This window comes from Diadema setosum, chromosome 2 (assembly GCF_964275005.1).
Source record: "Diadema setosum chromosome 2, eeDiaSeto1, whole genome shotgun sequence".
Lineage (NCBI taxonomy): Eukaryota > Metazoa > Echinodermata > Echinoidea > Diadematoida > Diadematidae > Diadema > Diadema setosum.
In genome coordinates, this window is record NC_092686.1 from 15,324,061 (window position 1) to 15,345,917 (window position 21,857).

General features: G+C 39.8%; 1 protein-coding gene across 1 annotated transcript in view; it reads right to left on the minus strand.

The window, feature by feature from the left end:
• LOC140246180 (exportin-T-like) overlaps positions 1 to 21,857 on the minus strand; it is a 99,298-nt gene that overhangs the window by 56,623 nt on the left and 20,818 nt on the right. The window contains exons 6-13 of the mRNA XM_072325619.1: positions 20,799 to 20,882; positions 13,023 to 13,292; positions 11,127 to 11,206; positions 9,310 to 9,466; positions 7,885 to 8,111; positions 6,856 to 7,000; positions 5,406 to 5,456; positions 3,108 to 3,341 (exon numbers count right to left, since the gene is read on the minus strand). Coding sequence (XP_072181720.1) covers positions 3,108 to 3,341; positions 5,406 to 5,456; positions 6,856 to 7,000; positions 7,885 to 8,111; positions 9,310 to 9,466; positions 11,127 to 11,206; positions 13,023 to 13,292; positions 20,799 to 20,882 — 1,248 coding nt within the window. The remainder of the gene's footprint in view (positions 1 to 3,107; positions 3,342 to 5,405; positions 5,457 to 6,855; positions 7,001 to 7,884; positions 8,112 to 9,309; positions 9,467 to 11,126; positions 11,207 to 13,022; positions 13,293 to 20,798; positions 20,883 to 21,857) is intronic.

A 21,857-nucleotide genomic window follows, 5' to 3' on the forward strand; every position in this document is an offset into this window, starting at 1 on the left:
TGAATTTCTATAAAGCATCTTTTCAGAAAACTACAAATTTTTTCAGAAATGAAGCACTACATAAGGCCCGTTCACAAACAACGAAAATCGAAATTTCAATCGCGATCCAAATTTTGATTTTTTTTTCGACCGTTCATACACAGGGAAAAATCGCACTTCGTAGCAATGAAAGAACGATCAGTGGCCAAACTGCGCATGCGCGAATCTTGCATGACCGAAGACTGACCCCGCCGCAGTCCCAATAGAGTTTCGCACGCGCTACGAACGATGGGATTAAAAATACCGATTTCCGAATCTCGATCGCGCTCACACACACGACGCTTGGCAAAATAATCGCGATTATTCTGAAAAATCGCACTAATAGTGCGAGTTGGATCGCGATAAGGATCGCGGTAATTAGTGAGATTTTTCTGTCCACACTTAAAAAAAATTTCGAAATTTTGATCGCGATAAGAAAATCGATTTTTAAATCGCACTTTTTCCCTTGTGTGTGAACGGGCCTATAGTTACTGTAAAAGTGGATATTTTCGTGTGACTACTTTTTTGCACTCGGCCGTATAAGATGAGTTTTGTGTGCTTTTAATTCCACAGAATCAAGACATCAACTACTGGAACATGTGTCAAGCAAAAAAATTCACATGCTTCTATTTTGCGCTGGTTTCTGATTGCACAAAATATGCAAAAATTTCCACTTTTACGGTATCATATCATTACACCTGCATTTTAAACATTGGTTTATTAAAACACTCAATTCAATACTCCAGAAGTAAGTTCACAATCAATGAGAGATCGTATCATTCTAGAGTACAGCGGGTCATAAAAGTGAATATTCACTACCCTAAACCAAGGAAATTGCACAATTGGACGCTCTTACAAAATAGTTTTCAGTCGGAAGCAGTGGTGTGGCACTGGTTGCGCAAAGGCTAAGGCCGTTACACACATCCTCCAAACTTTCACAAAGTCTGAACTACACCGTGCATTCGGTAACAATTCCAGGACAATCCAGTTTGACATGGTAAGAGTCAGTGGTTATGAACAAGGACTTCCATTACAGATATCCCGAGTTCAAGTTCACTGGCAAGAGGGAAAATGCCCCTGGGCAACGCACTTTATCCTTAGTGCCCTGTCCTATGGAGGAGACCTAAAGCAATGGGTCCCATGGCTGTTGCCATAAAATAAATCCAAACTCAATTCAACAACCCAGGAGGATGCTGCTTATATGTTGAAAAGGATGCATGGATACACCTCTTTAATTTTAATTTTTCAGCTGAAATTAGACCATTGCATTCTAGTATTCTGATGTCTTAATCTTTATCTATATCACCAATTTACTCTCAGCAAGGTGATGTTCATAGGAGAAGTATGGATTAATTTATGGATTAATACGGGGACACTCATAGTGCAGTAATACATACAATGTTTGAAAAAAAAAAATGGTTGTCTCATTTTACAGTTTAAATGAGACTATAAGTTACAGAAATGCCAGCTGGTCTGGAATCAAATTAGCCTCAGATGAGTCAGATATGGCATATTTTTGTTGTCTAAAAGTGCCTACCCTTCTATTGCTGGCCCATCAATAACTAGCAGCAAATGAAAAGCCTCATCTATATTAACTCACTCAGGACCATTTCTTTAAAATACCAACAGCACACTACAAAGAGCTGCCAGTGGGCAAGGCAGCACTAATAGAGAACTAACCTAGCTGACTTATTGCAATCAAATCCATCAAATTCTATATGATGTAACCCGAGCATAATCTAAATCCCCTACCAAGATCCGCTGACAATTTCCATGACAATCAAAAGAATTTGAAGCATTACAAGAGAAGCTCTTACATGTATGATTCAATTTCTGAAAACTTTGAAGACACCTCTCGACATGTCCGTGGTAACATACAAAGTGAACCCTCGGGGCACTGTAGGCCACCAGTCCATTTAGCTCTTATCAATATGACTGCAGAAAACTGTTACCATGAGCCCTCACCTAGAGGGCAGCACACTGAATTCATTGCGACAGTCAATTTCATGTTTGCAAAGAAGTCTGAGTTTTTTTCATGTGCCGAGTTTAGTAAAAGCCTGTAAACTGGATCCACCCTGAACATCACAGATAATGATAAGATAAGCACAAAAACGTAAATGCATTTTTTTTTTTTTTTTTTTACAGTTATCATGCAAGGAAGAGTATGTCTTATTTGTGAAATATGTGTGCATGCAGGGTAGTGTTGGGAATCTCCAGTAAAGAGAAATATACTGCAGCTACAAATGATGGGAAATATATCACAACATCAAACTCGTAATGATGCGGTCATGAGAGCAAACAGCATTTGAAGGAGACAATGAGAAATTTTCTTTCACACAATATCACCTGCAAGTAATTTTTTGTTTTTGATTTTGCAAGAGAAACAGAACCAGCCATACGACATAAATTATCATCTTTGAGTGGAAGTTTGGATAGAGAGGCAGAAAACTCTTTTGTGAAATTCAATCCACAGAAGAATTGATCAAGTAAATCTCACGTGAAAATGATGAGAGCCGCAACCAATCAAACACTGGTCAGTCATCTCACAAACACGTAGCAGAACTAGAGGTGTCTCACCAGGAAGCAAGAAGATTCAAGACTACCGTATCTTTTAGACAGTGTGAACCCACTTGATGAGATATGATTCCAACATCATTCTCAGAGAACAGTATGAACAAAATCTAAACTCATTTGGAAATTCACTGATAAAATCTTACTGTACTCGTTAAGCAGATGAGAAAAAAAAAATGCAATACCCTTTAAACTGTTCTTACAATGTTTTGAGCCGCGTTGTACGGAAAATATTTGTTTTGGATAAAAGTGAAATCAGTGTCATTCTGTGAGCACAACATACACATACAAAAAGTCTTCTGCAATCAACGCAGCAGTAAATCAAAATTAGGACCTGATGATAATACATGTCAAAAGCTAAGTGTAGATGACTTGCATATGACCTATTAGACATTTTTCAAATTTGCTGGGATTCCTTTGCTCTTTTGACTTCATCTTCAGTATTTTCTTTTTATAACAGCCTTTTCCCTCATTCTGTTTCCATGACGACTTACGAAAGGCCCGAAAGGAATGCTTACCGGCATAACGATGATCAGAAGATCCTGAATCCTGGTGAGAATCTCCTCAGTGAAGGGGCGCATGTGGTGCTTCAGGGATTTGATGAAGCGGGTGAAGAGGTACGCCGAGCGGCTGCGCACCGTCGGGTGGGGGTGCCTCAGACCCCGGTTGTCCAGGAAGGCCACCAGGATGCCCGGGATGTGCTGGGGTTCCTGGTTGAAGAACCGCTCGTAGCGCACCACCGTCTCGTACACCTGAGCAGGGAATGGGGAAAAGTTGGATTGTGTGCTGGTTGAATGCGTGGGTTTGCATGGCGAGGCGTGTGTGTGTGTGTGTGTGTGTGTGTGTGACAAATTTTCAGTGTCTACATGTGTGAGTCCTGATATGTACTGTTTGACTTAACTCTATGTAGCTGTAACAAGAACTGAGCAAGCTTGACCAAAATGCCAGCACCTTAGTAGCTGCTCACGGGGTAGATGTTTCGGAGCACACTGAGTTGGATCAGTTGGGAAGATGACAGAGGTGTGAAACTGAAAGCGGATATAGGGCTAATGTTTTGTGCTCAATGCCAACAACTTGTGTCAAATTCATTCTGTTGTGCCCTCATTTGTTTGCCTTTTTAAAATCATGCATACAAAAAAAAAGTGATTTCTCTCTATGTGAATGTCACACATGACTGATGGTTATTCTCCATTCACGTTCCCTGTGCAAGCACTCTTTACAATGGTGAATCTCACCCACAGAATTCACGCAGGGAAAAACATCACAACAATCAATCATTTCACACGACACAATGGCAAATTTTTGGCTCTTTTCTTTTTGCCTCCCACTTGCACCTACAAAACTGACCCTGAAATGTTTTGTCTTTATTCTTGGACCTTGTCCCCTCTGAAATACTTGCATGCAGCGCATTACACTTCTGTTACAAAAGGTAAACAATGCCTCACCAAGTTATAAGTTTCGATTACTTCCTGGGTAAGTATTGGCATAGTGCCAATAGACAGACAGCACAGGAAAACAAGTGTCTGTGTAAATACTATTGCTGTCGTTTTTGGTTTGTTTCTTTGTTTGTTTGTTTTTCTCTGGGAAGCGTTTGTTCTTCCACGCACCATTACACTTTGTGTTTACGTCATTTGCAGCTCATAAACTTTTTTTTTTTTGCAGGAAGAGGAAGCACACAGTGAATAAATGGAAACACTAGGGGGCATAAGAGCTTTGTTGATCCAAGGGATGTTTCTCAAACAATTCAAATCGATCTTGGAAGTCAAGATCAGCTTAAAGGGATGGTATATGTTTAAAATATTGATTGTGGGTCCCACCTTTATTAGGACCACTTTGTTTTACTTCGTTTTTGGAGATCTCAGCCATTTCAAAACCAATTTTCATCAAATAAACTTCAAATTCCTCTTAGGATTGTATACTCTTTAGTAGAAGAGTTTTGCGTGTTTCTATTTCCGTGGAATCAAGACATCAACTACTGGAACATATCAGTGGCGGATCCAGAGGGGGGCGCAACCTGCGCATGACCCCCCCCCCCCCTTTAGTTTTCGTTAAAAACAAAAGAAAAAAATGAAATGAAACCCAGAAGTGGCACCAGAAATATTAGTTGCGCCCCCCCCCCCCTTACAGAATTCCTGGATCCGCCCCTGCATATGGCAAGCAAAAATATTCCTGTGCTTTTATTTTCCCGTGAGTATCTGGTTGCGCAAAATGCGCGCAAATTTCAACACGGTGAAAATTTCCACTTATACAGTGAGCGGCTTCTACTTACCTCACAAAAAGTTAAAATTTGAATCCCCATCTCAACCAAAACTATACCATCCCTATAAAGTCATTGTATGCTGTGCGAGTCTTCAACAGTATTCTAATTCCTAATTTTGGAGACTTTTACGTGCAGCCATTTAAACACAAAATATAGATATGAGACAGTACAGTATTTGTTGATTTTTGCATGAGGTAAAGTAAAAATTATCTTGCATACCAGTCCTCTGTTGCTCGTACATACTTGTTTATTTTGGTTCCAAAAATTTTCCACAGCCTCTTATCTGATAAATCTGGAGCCGATTCTGAAATTGGCAACACATTAATTTCAAAAAAAAAGTTCCTGTTTCTCTCATGAATTGACAATTTTGAGCATATTTCTACCTGTGTTTGGCCAGATGTAATGAATTCAAAACAGGTCCATCAAATACTTCTCTAATATATGATGTGGAGTGAAATTCAGAGGTGCCAATATCATGAGTTTTATCAATTTTCAGAGCAAAATTTTCCTTGGATTTGATGGTCAAAAGGTTGAGAGTGAAGAAGGAGGAACCCACCTGTAATGTGACGGCCCAGTGAGAGTGACCCACGACACCGGATGACACCAGCTGGTGAGAAAAGATAAAATGATTGTTCAGAAAGTGAATGAACTATGTAGAGGGCATAGTGTGGGTACTATCCCTCTCATTGGTGTTTTACCTTCCTCAGATTCCATTGGTATTATAATGTGCTAGTCATACTTCTCGCTGTGGAAGGCTTACACATGCGTTTCTCTTTTTCTTACCCCCCCCCCCCCCCTTTTTGTACATGCACAGGGCTACTGTGATAAACACTTCAGCCTGGGCCTCAATAAAAAGGTATACAAGGCTAAACAGAAGCAAACAGCCATAAAGAAATATAAAAAAAAAAAAAAATTTAAAAGGCAGGAGAGGCAGTGTCATCCATGACAGACTTAACACTACAATATCTAGTCTGAATGTCTGAATGTTAGCTGAGGTATCTCAGCTGGTATGGTAGGGAGAAATACAAAGGAATCTTAAATCCACACTTGTATCAATGTATGATAAGGAACAGCAAGGACTCTGAAACTATCCCTGCACAGTGCCACAATTACTATTTTCTTCATTCTTTTCTTTTGGGAATCATAGCTGTTTAATCAGAAAAAAAAATGATGTTGAATATAGTACAGTGACCCCTCGAGTCAAGCATCATGACTTGCAGTTTTTCAACGCAAAGATTGCACATTTTCTATCTACTATACCCACAGTTATGACAACACTTAGTTTTTGGCACATCAAAGCAGACCCAAACATTTCTAGCGCCCTCTGTTGGTTACCTGACACATTTTTTTTTTTTCAATAATTTTCTTTGCCACATCTGACATGCAAAAGATCAAATTATATTCCCTTGTAAGGATAAAATCACTTTCTAAAGTTTAATATAAGTGTTGGGGTTGACTAGCACTGTATTGACGACGTACAGGTGCAGAATTCTGATTCTGATTGATGAAATCACACAAAAAATTTCAAGGATTAACCTGTTCCTACCATAACTCTTCGAGCACCTTAAATGCCCCCCAAGCAAGATTCTTTCTGCCCGTCCACAAAGAAGAGATGGGTTGTGAAAGCAGTCAAACAGTACATGTATCTCCCTTTCCACAGTCAACAGCATATCGATAGAAGAAACCTAGTTTTTCGAGCAAACTCATTTTCTGGTCAGCATAACACAAACAAACATGAATTTAGGCCATGAATGCAGACACTCTTGTCTACATTTTGAGAACCAGGGTACCGTTTCATGAAACTTGTCAGCCCTGACAAGTTGTCAGTCTCTGACAATTACCATAGTAACAGTCAGTGACCACAGCTTCTCAGCCAATCAAAAACCAAGGATTTTACTGAAAGACTGACAACTTTGTCAGGGCTGCCAACTTTCATGAAACGGTGCCCTGGTATACAGGTTCCAGTAAGGAATGAGTCTAAAATGCGTATCTTCTCTACAACTTACAGTTCTCATCATGTCTTTGAGGAGCTCCGTCTTTGATGATTCCCCTTCAAAGTGGTTGCCTTCTTTGGCAGGTATGGCTTCTCCCAGCATGTACAGCAACCTGACTGCTAGCTCTGCATCAATGAACTTCTTATTTCTCCATTGCCTACAAGCAAAAAGCACACAAAAGGAAACATTGGAGGTTTTTTCTTTTCTTTTCTTTTTAAGAATTAATCAATATCAGACTCAAATGAAGATTAGTGTTTCACACTTGCTTGATTGTCTCATATTAATGATCTTTGCATACATGTATATTGTTGTACTACACACTCCATATTTAAAGAAAAAATTGGGCCTTGAGCACGTTAACTATGTGGAACTTGCGCATTATAAGTACCCTGTATTATTATTAGTATTAAAAAGACAAGAATTTATCATGTCACCAAATGCATTCTATAAATTGCCAGAGATATCAATTTGGGATGCTGTATACACATACTCTTGCTTCTGCACTTTTGTTGGGTCTTGGTATTATTTACTTCTTGTGATGACTTTGCATTTCAATATTTGCATGTCTGTAGACGAGGAGACTACGACAAAATACATGTATCTGATGCAATCTAGCCATTCATACACAAGCCGAAAAAGACAATATTTCAAATATATAAACCGTCCAAGTATATGTAGTCAGATGCTTCCTGATTCTGCCTTGTGTCTTTGAGAGAGAATGTGTGTGTGTGTGTGTATAATGTGTGTATGTGTTTGTGAGTGTATGTGAGAGTGAATGTGATTTTATGAGATGCTGATAGCATTCTCTGAAATTAAAAGGCTTTTGGGGCAATTTGAACACTTGCAAATGTTAATGTAATTTGGTTACTTTCAATTTACTTAGTAAATCTCAAATATTCTTTAATTTTGTGCTCTTTTTACAAATACCCTCTGCAAAATCAGATTTACAGTGGAAAAAAAGAGAAAGAAAATATTCTGGAACATAAACAGAACAGTATTCCATGAGAAGCACATAAAATGAATGCAAAGTGTGCTGCTCACCCTAACGTTTCCATGACAATAGAGTGTACACTGGTGAGCACAAGGCTCTGGTTGAGTTGTGCGAGGTTGTCGAAGAGGACTTTCAGCTGGCGACGGTAGTCGAGGAACATGATCTCGTCCTCGCCCTGTGAGTCAAAGTTGTACGTCTCGTCGTAACGGAACTTGTCGAGGAGGATGAGGAGGAGGCGTTGGAAGTACGCCATCTGGCCTTCGTTAAGGGTTCCAATCTGAGTCGGACACAAATATCAGATGAGCTTGATGGGTGCTAGTAATCAAATGCTCATACAACATAAATGCTGCACCTCGATCTGGGTATCAAATGGGCATGTAGTGAAACTACAGGGGGAGCCCTTCAAATAGTTTGTTCACTTCTGTCAAAACTGACGGGTAACTATTCACAGACAACCAGATCCCACTCCATGGATAAAACAAGTTTCATCATACACCCAGGATCCGTTCCATACATAGCTTTGCAATCATTGCAAGTTACAAGATAAGCAGTTAACCATGGCAACACATTCAAATCTCAAATGATAATTCATTTTTGACAAGCTGCTGTCAGAGTGACTGCAAAGGCGACATGTACTGCGAGTTGCCAGACACTCGGGAGCTCCAAAGTCTACGAGGCAACTGCATTTCTTTACAAAATCTCCAGTAATGTTCCGGTAAGGTCACTTATTTTACTTCCAGAGGAAAGACAGGCATCAACAGTCCTGCAAGCAATCTTGTGGAATCAATTCATTATTAGAGTTAAGTGACAGGACAATAGTATCAGCATCACTTGCTAACATTCCAATACAATCATCCAAATTCAGTTTAGTAAGTAAAAATTAAGCTTCATTAAATGTACAGGTGCATACACAACTTTCAAGGATATGTATAAAAATTTTAGAACTTCTACAAACTTGGAAAGTGTGAAGTACTATTTGCCTACTTGTACATGCAGACACTGAATATGCAGACAGGCAGGTGTGTGATATATCCCTACGATACCTGAGGGCCTTAATGGGGCCTTTTTTCATTTGTTTTAAATACTCTGAACAAATGGACATACGCCTGGCATGAAATGTATCCCCGGTTGTCTGGAATGAAACACTACAATATCTCAAATTGAAACCTCTCTCTGCTCCTCCCCTCCCCCCTCCTTTAAAAAAAAAGAAGAAAAAATCAATACAAGTGTATCACCTATCGGTTCATAATATCTTCTCATTCTTTCATTTCCTATGACATAGCATGCCCTTGAACATATCTTCACTAAATGGATGTCATAATGCACCGTTTCTTCCATAATTATTCTTTTCCTATCAATTCTGGCCTTTTATTGTTCTTGGACCTTGCATTTAACCCAATCAATATGACATAATATGTAGGTCTAAGACCTGGACCATGAGACTAGACCGGACACGCTCCCGGTGGCATCCTCACCTGTTTCAGGATGCCCACGTAGTCCTTGGCAAACTCGCAGACGGCGAGCGAGATGTCGTCGTCCTCGTGGCCGAGGAACATGAACATGAGTGGCAGCTTGCTCTCGATGGCTTGGAGGGTGTTCACGGCGCCAACGGTGTTCTTGCTCTTGACCAACCTTGGACAAATAATGAGGGACGAGTCATACTAATATATAACATAATCTGTTTACCCTTAACAGTTTTGCAGGTTTAAACAAAAGAAATGCTATTGGATCCTTTCCAGGAAGTAATGCTGATATGTTATATATTTTTTCCACCAAAGTTCTGACACAAATGAAAAAACATGTGGCTTCCAAATAACCTTCCACAGGGAAGAAATGAGTTACATCAACTGCAAGGCAATTCTCACAAACACAACGTCATTTCCTGAATGTCTCTCCCCATAGCTTAATCAGACAATAACCAACAAAATCTATCACACTTTTGCATTTGAAAGCTGGTTTCCCAAGTTACAGAGACCCATTCATCTATGAATCACAAACTTCTAGGCACCTACTGTATAAGGCAACTGCTTTTATTTCACTTGGAACATCATGAACAAGATATGTCAAAACCCTTCATGCTGGCCACAATGTAAAGTCTTTGGCAGAAGATGATGACCAATCAGCAGATTCATATTTATGACTGCACATCAACCCCTCCCCCTCAAAAAAAAAAAACCCAAACAACCAAAAAAGAAACAACAACAAAACAACAAGAGACCCGTGGGTCTAGCGCTCACCTGAGTATCGCAAGTTCACCTTTCACGCAGTCACTAATCTAAATTATTCACAGCTTTACTAAAATTTGACCAGGCATTCTCAAGTAGAACATGAAAATGTACAATAAGGGCCAAAATTTGTAAAGATTCCTTAATTTGGGGGAATTGGGGCCCCCTGGGGCCCACTGGATGGGGCATGGTGCCCACTTTGATAAATTGAGATCCTGACTCCCTAGGGATGCTACCTGCCAAGTTTGACGAAAATCCATCATGAGGTTTTCAGGAAGAAGATGAAAATGTACAATTCAGGCCCCCATTTGGACCTTCCCAACCCCCCCCCCCCCCCCCCCCCAAGAGGGGCACCCCTGGATCTGCCATAAACAAACTTGAAACTACAGTCATTAATGTACTCACTCATAGTATTATCTTAGCTTATCTTAGAGATGATTTTTAAAGATTCCTTCATTTTGGGGGGTTTGGGTCCCCCTGGGGGCCCCCTGGGTGGGGCATGGTGCCCATTTTAACAAAATGAGATCCTAACCCCCTAGGGATGCTACCTGCCAAGTTTGGTGAAAATGGGTCATGGGGTTCTCAAGAAGAAGATGAAAATGTACAATTTAGGCCCCATTAGGACCCCTCCCCACCCCCCTCCCCCTGGGTCCCAAGGGGGGGCACCCCTGATTCTGCCATGAACAAACTTGAAACTACAGTCATCAATGTACTAACTCATAGTATTAACTTAGCTCTATCACTTCTGGTTCTAGAGAAGAAGATTTTTACAGATTCCTTAATTTTGGGGGGTTTGGGCCCCCCTGGGGGCCCCCTGGGTGGGGCATGGTGCCCATTTTAACAAATTGAGTTCCTAACCCGCTAGGGATGCTACCTGCCAAGTTTGATGAAAATCGGTCTTGGGGTTTTCAAGAAGAAGATGAAAATGTAAAAAGTTTACGCACGACGGACGACGTACGACGCACGACGCAAGCCGGACGCCGGACGAAGGGCGATCGCAATAGCTCACTTGAGCCTTTGGCTCAGGTGAGCTAAAAACAAAGAGCAGTCTTGAAACTTGTACTCACTTTTGCCAGGCAGCTATGAGGTTGCACCCAATGCCATTTGTGAGTTTGGAAAGCTTAGCGACAAAGTCAATGTCCTCTTCCTGATTAACACAAGACAACACAATAGAAAAGAATAGAATATCATACGTACTGGGAAAATGAGTACAAGATCCCATTGGTGCAGGAATCGAAGAGCACTAGAAACTTTCTGGGTTACCAGTGCTCTCTTTACAGAGTCTGTTTTCTTTAGTTTTATTTTTCATTGTGTGAGTGTGTGTGTGTGTGTGAGAGTTTTGTGCGGGGGACAGAGGTACGGCAGCTAAAATGTATGCAAAATGCAACTTGTTGCACCTACAATAGTTAGTTTTGACACGTTACCTTCACATCTTCAATTCTCTTTTGAACAAGGCAACAATGAAATTTCACGCAGTCACGTTCAAGCCTGCTTTGACAAAAGAGAAAAAGTCGACTCTTCACCTTCGTGTCATGAATAAGGTGTTTGAGTGAGTTTCATGAAGTCATTTTCATCTTTTTAGTGCTAAGCAGGGCAACCCAGTGAGTTTTGAAGGGTTGCTTTTCCAAGTTGTACTAAACAAGGCACCTACGCAAGTTTAAAGGGAACGTAAACCCAAAGAGCAATGTGGATTGAGTGAAAGCAGCAACATCAGTAGAACACATCAGTGAAAGTTTGAGGAAAATTGGACAATCGATGCAAGAGTTATGAATTTTTAAAGTTTTGGTGTTGGTACCACTGGATGAGGAGACTACTAGAGGTTATGACGTATAAGTGGACAACAATTTAAAGAAAATATAAAGAGAATTCCACAAAAAATCCTTTTTGATGAAAATTACAAATTTCATCAGCTTGATACTAACATATGTTATGAGTAGCAATTATTCCCCCTGCTTTCTGAAAGCAGCTAGTCAAGTGCTTTTTCATAATGCCAGAGAAGTGAATTTTTTATAGAATTTTCTTTATATTTTCTTTATATTGTTGTCCTCTCATACGTCATAACCTCTTGTAGTCTCCTCATCCAGCGGTTCCAAAACCAAAATTTTAAAAATTCATAACTTTTTCATCGATTGTCTGATTTTCCTCAAACTTTCACTGATGTGTTCTATTAATGTTGCTGCTTTCACCCTATCCACATTGCTCTTTGGGTTTGCGTTCCCTTTAAACAAGTAATCATTTATAGGCACATTTCAGCTAACACATAGAAGGCTGGAGCTACGTATGAAGATGATAAAAGCTAGATGTTTGAAGTGGAACCCCCAGCTACCCTTTTCTCTAAAGAAAACACACACACACAAATTTCATTTAAAACAAAATGGAAGTTCCTTACATGAGAGGGGTCAAAGGTTAGACATATATGTAAAACAACATCACAATTGATTTCATGAGATGAGTAGGGTGCAATAAGTAAGAAGTTGCTGATACTATGCAAACACACTAGAAAGTGGATGATCATAGTGACCCCTTTGGTTCATCGCAAGAGACTAAAAATAATCGCGGGAACATCATCAACCAGGTGTGCCATGTCCAAAGAGCTTATATATGAATAGGTACTAGAGTGCTTACTTGCCATATGCTCTGTATACTGAATTGCTCTGTGATTGTGTGGGGAGATGCGTGGTGCTAGGCTTACCCCTCATGGCTAGCATGCTGCCATAAGAGCAGCCAAGGAGCAGCCAAATCAACGGTTGCGGACTTGCATAAAAGTCAAAAAGTTCAAGTACAGCCTGCAAAAATGTTACTTGAGTGCGCAGGGCACATGTCTGTGGAGCGAAGTAAGCCATTACCAAGTATGGCACACACATGGCTCTTTGTGATCACAGATATCATTGTATAGTTCGCCCTCTGTAGGCAGTGAGAAAAATCTGGTTTGGGAGAGGGGGAAGATGACGAAAGTAACCTACCCCAGTCGGCGGGATGACCCCCGAGTCCTGCAGGACCTTGGTGACAGACTCCACCAGCTCCGTCTTGGCCACGGGATCCATGCCCTTTTCGATGATCTCGTGGAAGCAGTCGCAGGCGCTCTCCCTCAGTACGTCTATGGACAGGTGGTGGAGAAGGAGGCCCACGAAGCGCTCGTTGGCGATGAGGTTGATGTCGACCCAGGAGACGTAGACACCGACGACCTCCAGACAGAGGCAGGCGAGCTCCGGGTTGGAGGACTCATAGTTCTTCTGCAGTTGGGATGAGAAAATAATTGTCATCAAAACTACCTGCATTTGGTGAACATTGTCATAGACTTAGAATGGAAACCCCAGTGTTCTAACACTGATAATTTGCAGTAGAGTATCAATTCACCAGCCCATCAAAAAAACTGTCAAAATGAAGAAGGATTTTCCTCAGGCCTGACTGGAGACTACACACATACACACACAAATGTGTGTATGTGTACATTTCTCTTTCAAAGCTGCATCGAATTCGCATCCGCCTAGTCTAGTCAACACTCACAATGGCTCCTCTATCCGGACAAGTTGCCAAATGATAATAAAAATCACCAATGAAATATGTATGAATATATAATACATAAAAATTTACACAAAATGCAAAACACGACAGATTGCTCATATACCATACATGTCAAATATTTACAAATTATGGAGTTTGATGGTTGCAGAAACTGCATTCATAAATTGATAAAATGTGAGTGAATCGCACTGCTTTTGAATCTATATCATTTCAAACATCATTATGATAAATGAATAGCTCTATTCAATGTGTAAGGCTTTGCTGATTTATACAGTGTACATCAAAGAAATACTCTGCAAATCACAATCTTTTTTCATTGTCTCTTTTCCTGTTACAATAAAGTCCTTATTGGAAAATGTACGCAAATCAAAGAAAATGTCTACAACACTGATCAACTTACTTATGCAGGATGATGAGGCACACAAAAATTATTTTTGCCTGTTCTCTCCAGAATTACATTTCATATGACACTGTGAACACTATCCCTCCCCTCCCCCTCCCCCCCCCAAAAAAAAACAAACAAACACACAATGCATTGACTCAAGTCAATGAAAGTTGCTTGTTGCTTGTTCAACTAGAATGAGGAACACTATTAGATGATGCTTTTGAAACAGTAAAACTGGTCAATTAAAAAGTAGAACTCAGCAAAAAACAAAAACAAAACAAAAACAAAACACAACTTAAAAATGAAACCAGTGGACAGGAAGTCACAGGACAATGTGTCAAAGTAGAAGACATGGGAGAGTAAATGAAACGTTGAACGTTTAATGTGGGTTGTATGAATGGATGGCAATAAGAACCCATAATCCCTTCCACAAGAGATGAAGCCCCCTCTCCACTCAAACTGCCACCTTTGCATTTGTGACGCCAATTTCACGGTTGTGTGAACATGCAGAACAACAGAAACTTTGTCACACATGTTGGCACTTCTTCTGGGAGTCCAGATTTGCGAGGCACTGTGAAGTGGCAATCCTTGAACAATCTTTGGGATTTTTCCCCTTCTGCCTGGCTGAGTATACAGAGAGTGTCATATGTTTTCATGTTTGTTGGATATCAAAGGACATTAACCCTTTGTGTGGTTAGAGTGCCGTATTGACACAGAAAAACCCACAGCACTGTACACACTGTCCAAAGCTCCTGGAATAGATAGGCGTAGAAAGCTACCTACCGGTTGTACTGCCAAAGAGACAAAGGGTCACAGTTCTACAATCCTCCAAGTATGCATTCAGCACAAAATGACTCATAATATGTTCCTACCCTAAATATCTAAATGAACAAAGCATATAAACATGCTGATTCTTCTCGCAGAATATATTCCTTGTCTTATTGTGGTAAAGGCATTCTCTATTTACATTGCAACTGCTGCATCTCACAGACAAATTAAAGTCAGCCATAATCTTGCAGATGAATGTTCTTTGCCCATTATGAAGGTAGATACAGTTGTGAATTAAGCAAGACATTCGCTAACAACTTAACCCTAAAAAGACTGGGCTATTTTGGTAGCTCGAAAGACTGGGGGGGGGGGGGCCTAAAGGGCCCCCCCTTAAGATCTCGGCCGTGGATCGCGCGATCGCCGCGGAAATTTGCACAATGGTAGTGTGCAATGTAATCTACAAGATCGTATATTAAAATTTCACAAAACAGTCTTCTTTTATTTTATTTTGATTAATTATGCTAATTTATGCGAGAAATCAGACTCTTTGATCTAAATCAGTAAATAAAGCTCCAAAACTGCTAATTTTTGGTCTAATTATTCTTTGTGGCATTCTTAGCAAATGTACTTGAAAAAAAATTCGGTATCAAAATCATTTTCTTATTTATTTTATTGTTTTATGAATTTCTTAAGTATTTCTCTGTTTTTTCGACCTTTTGTTTTTGTTGTTTTTTTAACAAAATTTGTGGCAGACACTTTTTGAAGCATAATACTCCTAAAACAAATTAATTTTAGCCATTGAGAGTAAAAATCAGCATATTTATATGAACAATGTGAAAAAACTCAATTTGCATTGACTTTGTACACAAAATCACATTTTTGAGCCATTTTCGGCCTCACGTGCATACGTACAAAAAGTTACATAACTTCAGAACCGTACCCCTGGGCGTCACAAATTTGGTGTCAAAATGTGCGGGAAACTCGAAAGAAAAAAGTCATAGAGCATCGTGGCGAGAGCATTGCGTGTTGCAGAGTAATCGCGCGAAATGTCGAGGGGGGGCCTTTTAGGCCCCCCCCCCAGTCTTTTTAGGGTTAAGCAGTTTGGGACAACCAACAATGACAGCCAAACAACTCCCCTGCATCTACAAAGGGAGAAAATTGCGCACTCTGATGATGTGCAGCCCCACACAATCTCTTGACATTGGACACACGCCCCAACTTCCGGAGAACAGGGAAAACCTTGAAGTGAAGTCCAGTTACAGGAAATACTAGATGATCGACAGGCACTTCAGTAATTCCTCAGAATTGAAATGCCCGAGATGTCTGCACTAAATAACTATTTATGAAGTCCTATGAGAGACGAATTTGATCGGAGAGGAATTTCTGTTAGAGCGCACGGCTCTCTATTAATCTTCCGAAGGAGGCCTCCTGCTAATGTCATTTCGTTGCGAGGCGCTACGCCAGGCAAATCACGCATTTCCGTATGATTTCCTGTCACAGTCATGACAGACAGCTAAGAATTGGCTCAATGACTGGAGATGCTTGGTAGAAGTGGCATAGATTTGAAGCAAAACCATGCCTCCCTGTCTATTGCTTTTTCAAGTCATATGGAAACCTATGAATACAGAGTAGTGATACTGAATTCACATCAGAGAGATATAATACTGTGTACACATAGGTAATATCACATACTTCTTATTTCCATAATGAACACTAACTAGAGGTGGTGTAAAATTACATGTTTACATATATTGTTCGCAGAATACAAGCCTATCAATTTCTCTCCTAAAACAATTACTGTGTCTTGAACACAACTACATGTCACTTTCCTTCATATTTCTGGATATTTCTGGATTTTCTTCTGATAAGATCTGGCCAGATTCTCCCTACAGTAACTTGAGGCAGAGAACACCTCACTGGTTGAAAGGAAGTTGTTGAGAATGGAAGGAAATCTAATTATGCCCCCCCCCCCCCCCCCGAAAAAGGAAAAAAATCCTGTGAATCTTTGCATAAAAGTACTGTTACCCCAATTGGACTTGGCAGGGGTACGGCCACCAATGGGTACGGCGACTAATCGGCCAGAATTTCTGGGGAATCTCTGTCGACAATTGTCACCCGTGACTACTTCAGTCCTTCCTTCTTCAGAGAGTTGAAGAGCGAGAGAACGAGGAGACAGAGAGAGGGGAAGAGAAAGGAGGGAAGGAGGGATGGGGCGAGAGAGAACTCAGGAACAAATTTCAGATTACATCTAATGAATAGTTTCCTAATTTAGTTTCCTGAACCTGAAAAGGTAGGTGAAAGATGGCCCACCTCCTGCAGGCCAGAGTTTTACAGGACCAGATTTAACCTTGCCCATGTCAGAACCTGTGATATATCCCTCTAACAAACCTAGGATTATTAAACTCAGTACCATGTTTACAGTGTTCAACCATTACCTTTAAGAAAATTTGAAGTTCTCCAGATCTCCAAAACAAACTCTTACGATCAAATGACTACTTTGTAATTCCAACGTGTGCAAGACCAGAGGGGAACACAAAGAATGCATGGATATTTCAGCAAACAAACAATTACACAAAGTGCAATGATTCTCACGCACATAGAAGTATGTATAGAAGTATGAGAAAGGATGGAAAATTAAAGTGCTGATGACATGAGATAGAAAGTGCAATCTCTGCTCATCCACATAGCTATTAGGAACTCTTTAACAGCTCATCATCGATCAAGTCATGAGTTGTGCAACATACTGAACTCCATGCACCTTCCTGTACATGTATCTAGTTCAGTAAGACTGTGAAATGAACATCAAAATTTGTTGACAGGAATACTGATAAAAGATTTCCTATGTACTCTGTACTACAGTGTATGTGCTACATACTCTATGTATTTGCCACATTTTGTCCAATTTACAATTTGCAATATTACTAGAAAATACAACTTTTTTTCAAACGGATATTTGAGCTGATTCCTTTCTTCTTGCTGTTGTAAATCCTCTTAATATAAAAAAAGAATTCTACACCATCCAGAGGAATAACTTCAAACTCCATGAACATAAAAGGAAAATATAAGGGACAAAATTAAATCAATTCATCTGGACTTGCTGTTTTAATCACAAGAACAGTTTCACATCTGATCCCGGATGTTTCATCAGCTAAGAATTGAAACAGTAAGTCCAGATGAATTGATTTAATTTTGTACCTTATTTGAATGTTACCTGGATGAATCAGAACTTAGCCCAAAGGAAAGAATAAAATGATAACACAGTTTTCTGCTCTGTTTACATCAATGTGCATCACCTGCAATATTTGATGAATTGACCTGCAAAGAGTACGAAAGATTGGGAATGGAAAAACAATCCTTTTCCCCTCCTCCCATCATGCCCACACTTGTTTTGTTCCAAGTTTAACTATCCCACTCATCAATCAACACCCAAAAATTGTGACAGCAAACTCTACAAGAGACCAAACGACAACAGCGGCACGTCCCCCCAAAGACACTTTGGGATCTCCAACTCTAGGGAGCTTCCACTCTTGGCTAAAGATACAATGTTTGGAGAGAGAGAGAAAGGAGGTAAATAGATAGACAGGTAGATGGATAGAGAAACAGAGAGAGAGAGAGAGATGGAGAGATTGAGAGAGAGAAGGAACATAGTCCAACACATATAGACTATGAGAGAGAGAGGGAGAGATAGAGAGAAGAAGAAACAGATAGACAGGTATATTGATATGTAAAAAGAAAGAAGAGAGATAGAAAGAAAACAGTCCAACATAAATAGAGATAGAGAGAAAGAGAAGAATAGATTGATGGGGATATATAAGAGAAGGTATATAAGAGAGGGTAAACATACACAGGTAAATTCACATATAAACAGACAGTAGACAAAGAAAAAAGAATAGAGAATAGAATGGCAAACAAGATCACTCAAAAAGAAAAAGAGAGACAAAAAGGTATATAGAAAGACAAGTGGATAGATAGACATATTTACTTGGATGGATCTTGGATGAGAGAGAAAGAAGGATAGAAACAAAGACAGAGAAAGATAAAGGGAATGAGAGAGACAGTTGAAAAAATAAACAGCAACAGGTGCAGACACAGGGTGATTAGAAAACAGAGGATTTCTCATAAAAATTCTGGAGATGCTTTGCCCAGAATTAGTCACAATCTGGCAGTCACAACCCGCTTGGCCCTCATACCTCTCCCTACCCCTTCCCACCCCACCCCACCCCAGTCACTCCTCATACCACATGTCTTACTATCAATCCTCTCAACTAACAACAGGCTAGCTGGGAGACTGCTAAATCACTGATCAAATGTTTTCTGGAGAAGTCAAGAAACGTCTGGGGAAACAAATGGGCCAAGCCGAGGCGGATAACTGACAGGCTGGGGCGTAAGAGGGGAGAGTGAATTCTGCGAGTGTAGAGGAAAAAAAAAAAAAAAAAGGAAGATGGCAGCATTTTGTGAAATATGCTCACAAGAATATATGAATACACAAAGGCAGTTCTGACAACTGTGCGGAGAGAACAATGATCAGATCTAATGCAGATTAAGAGATGTACCTTGACTGACTGCACAGCAAAGCCGACTGTTAATAATAAATCAGGCATGCAAAGTATACGCAATAACCATGTAATCATGGAAATAAGTTTGGTGACTGAAATACATTTGGTACCAGAGGGTCAGCTTGACTCTGCTGCCATTATCTCTATCATCAGCTCCTTTAAGAGTGGGTACCATGTAACGCCTTCTGTCGTATCATCTCAGTGGACTCACATTTCTCTAATCAGGTTTTAATACCATGATAATAATGATGATACCCGATAATGATAATAATTATCAGTTATTATATTGATAATAATATCAGTTACTAAGATTACTCTAATGATTACCCCAAAAAATATATATGGGGAGAATTATAATGCACCAACTCTTACTTTGGGTACAGTATACAGAGTGAGCAGAGATTTTTTTTTTTTTTTTTCATTCATGAATCAATATGATAGTGCCAATGTTCAGATTTGATAAAATTTCACATTTTGTTGAGTACAGATATTTTCAGAAACACATATAATGCCTGCAAATTCATTCTACTGTAAAGCTGTGAGCAATTTAGCCTCTGGCTGCAAGTCACTATTGGAATAAACAAGGACACCAAACCATGGTACTAAAAAGATTTTTTTTATATATAATATTATACACTTTCATAAATCAAATACACTTTAAGAACATGTTCAGAATTCAAAGAATAAATATGAATTTCAGGCTGACTGTATATTGGAAAAAGAAGACACCCATCTTTATTTGCCGGAGGAAGTGAAGGCTTTAGAATTAATACAGCACTTCCAGAACACAAAAATAAATAGGTTTCATTAGACTGGCGTTACTTCTGACTTGGCAACTTTCCATTTCATTTATCACAGACATCTGTCCTTCTTTGATCATGTGATGTAACATGGACTCGACAAGTATCCCCCGAGCACAGAGTGGGGGGGGGGGGGGGGGGGAAGGGGGCTAGCGAGGCTCTAGAGAAATAAAAACAAACAAAAAGAGAGGAACTGGATGTGTCATGGTGTCTGTGTCATGTGACAATTTCATTTACATAAAACAGTCACTCTTAGTTAACCCAATTCTGTCAACACAATTTCTCAGCAGAAGAAATCATGTTCAACCTTTTCAAACGTTGCATTTGAGCATTGCATTGTACATACAGCTAAGAACAAACCCTGAATGGTTAAGGATATTTTGCACAAGTATGAACACGGGTCCATTTCATGAAGTCATCACACAAAAATCTTAACATAAATCTCAGAAGGGCCAAAGTTGCTCATATGTAGCTTTGTAGAAAAGAAAAATCCATTTCATGAGGTCTCTCATAAGTGTGTCTCATGAGCGAAAAATCTCTCATATGACTGTCATGAAATGGACCCCAGGAGATGGAAATGGATTATACATGTAGATATGCTGTATAACTTCACAACCAATGCAGTGACGGGGTAAATGACCCTTCACGCACCATCTTCCTTTCTTATTTTTGAATGTGAGACACAGTAGTGTTTGGATGACTTACGAGTATATGAAACCAGGAGTCCACCAGCTCCTTGATGCATCTTTCCCGCATCTCATCCTTCAGGAGGCTATTCCGCATCGTTTCCTGGAGGGGAGGTTTACGAGCCAAAAGAATGACTTCATCAAATACTGTCTAATCGGATAGAGCACAGATGGTTGATATGCAGTTTTACTACATTTTTTATAACCATATATTTGTGTAGTTTCTTGGGTCAAAGGAGGTAATTTCTTTTCTTCAGGGCCCCGTTTCATAAAAGATGTTAGGATGTCAACTCTTGCTGGAATGACAACTTCCCATGGCAACAGCCAATCAGGAAGCTGCATTCTTGTCGTTACCATGACAACTGCCATTCCAGCAAGAGTTGTTACCATATCACCTTTTTATGAAATGGGGCCCAGATTTGTGGTCACATACAAATTTCTGTGTACAAAATAAATATATGGGTGTATTTGCACAGGCCAAAAACATTGTTCAGGGTGAGCGAGCATATGCCTTTGATATACTGTACATTGCAATGTGATTTCAATATAAATAAACACAGGTAAACACAGTCTTTAAGCAGAAGAAATTTAGGATAAATATCATGAAACAACTTGAGCACCAAACAAAATGCCTTAACAGTAGCTTCAGAAGACAGAGGAGAAAATGTCTGGATGGGGAAAATTGTACTTCAATGGTCCTCCATCAAAATATTTCTCATAATTGCAACATAACAAAACTGTCAGGTCTCTGATATAGAAATCCTTGAAAATGGTCTGTGAGCTCCCCCTGTCCTTTACCTTGATTTTTGCACCGTCAACTACAGTACGAAGTGTACGAGAAGAAAATGTGTAATCATTCAGGGAGAAAGTTTGATGTTAGTTATTTTCAACTTCTCCAAAACCCTATCCATATATATGTACAGCTCCCTGTTCTTCAGGTATCAAATCTATTTGAAGACCCGGTAGCATTGGAGATATCATAGAGTGGGATCGCTGGCCCAACTTGAAATTATTTGAGAATCCCCTCAACAGACTGTGTACAGTTTTATCACTGATCTCTGTGTAAGTACACACACTG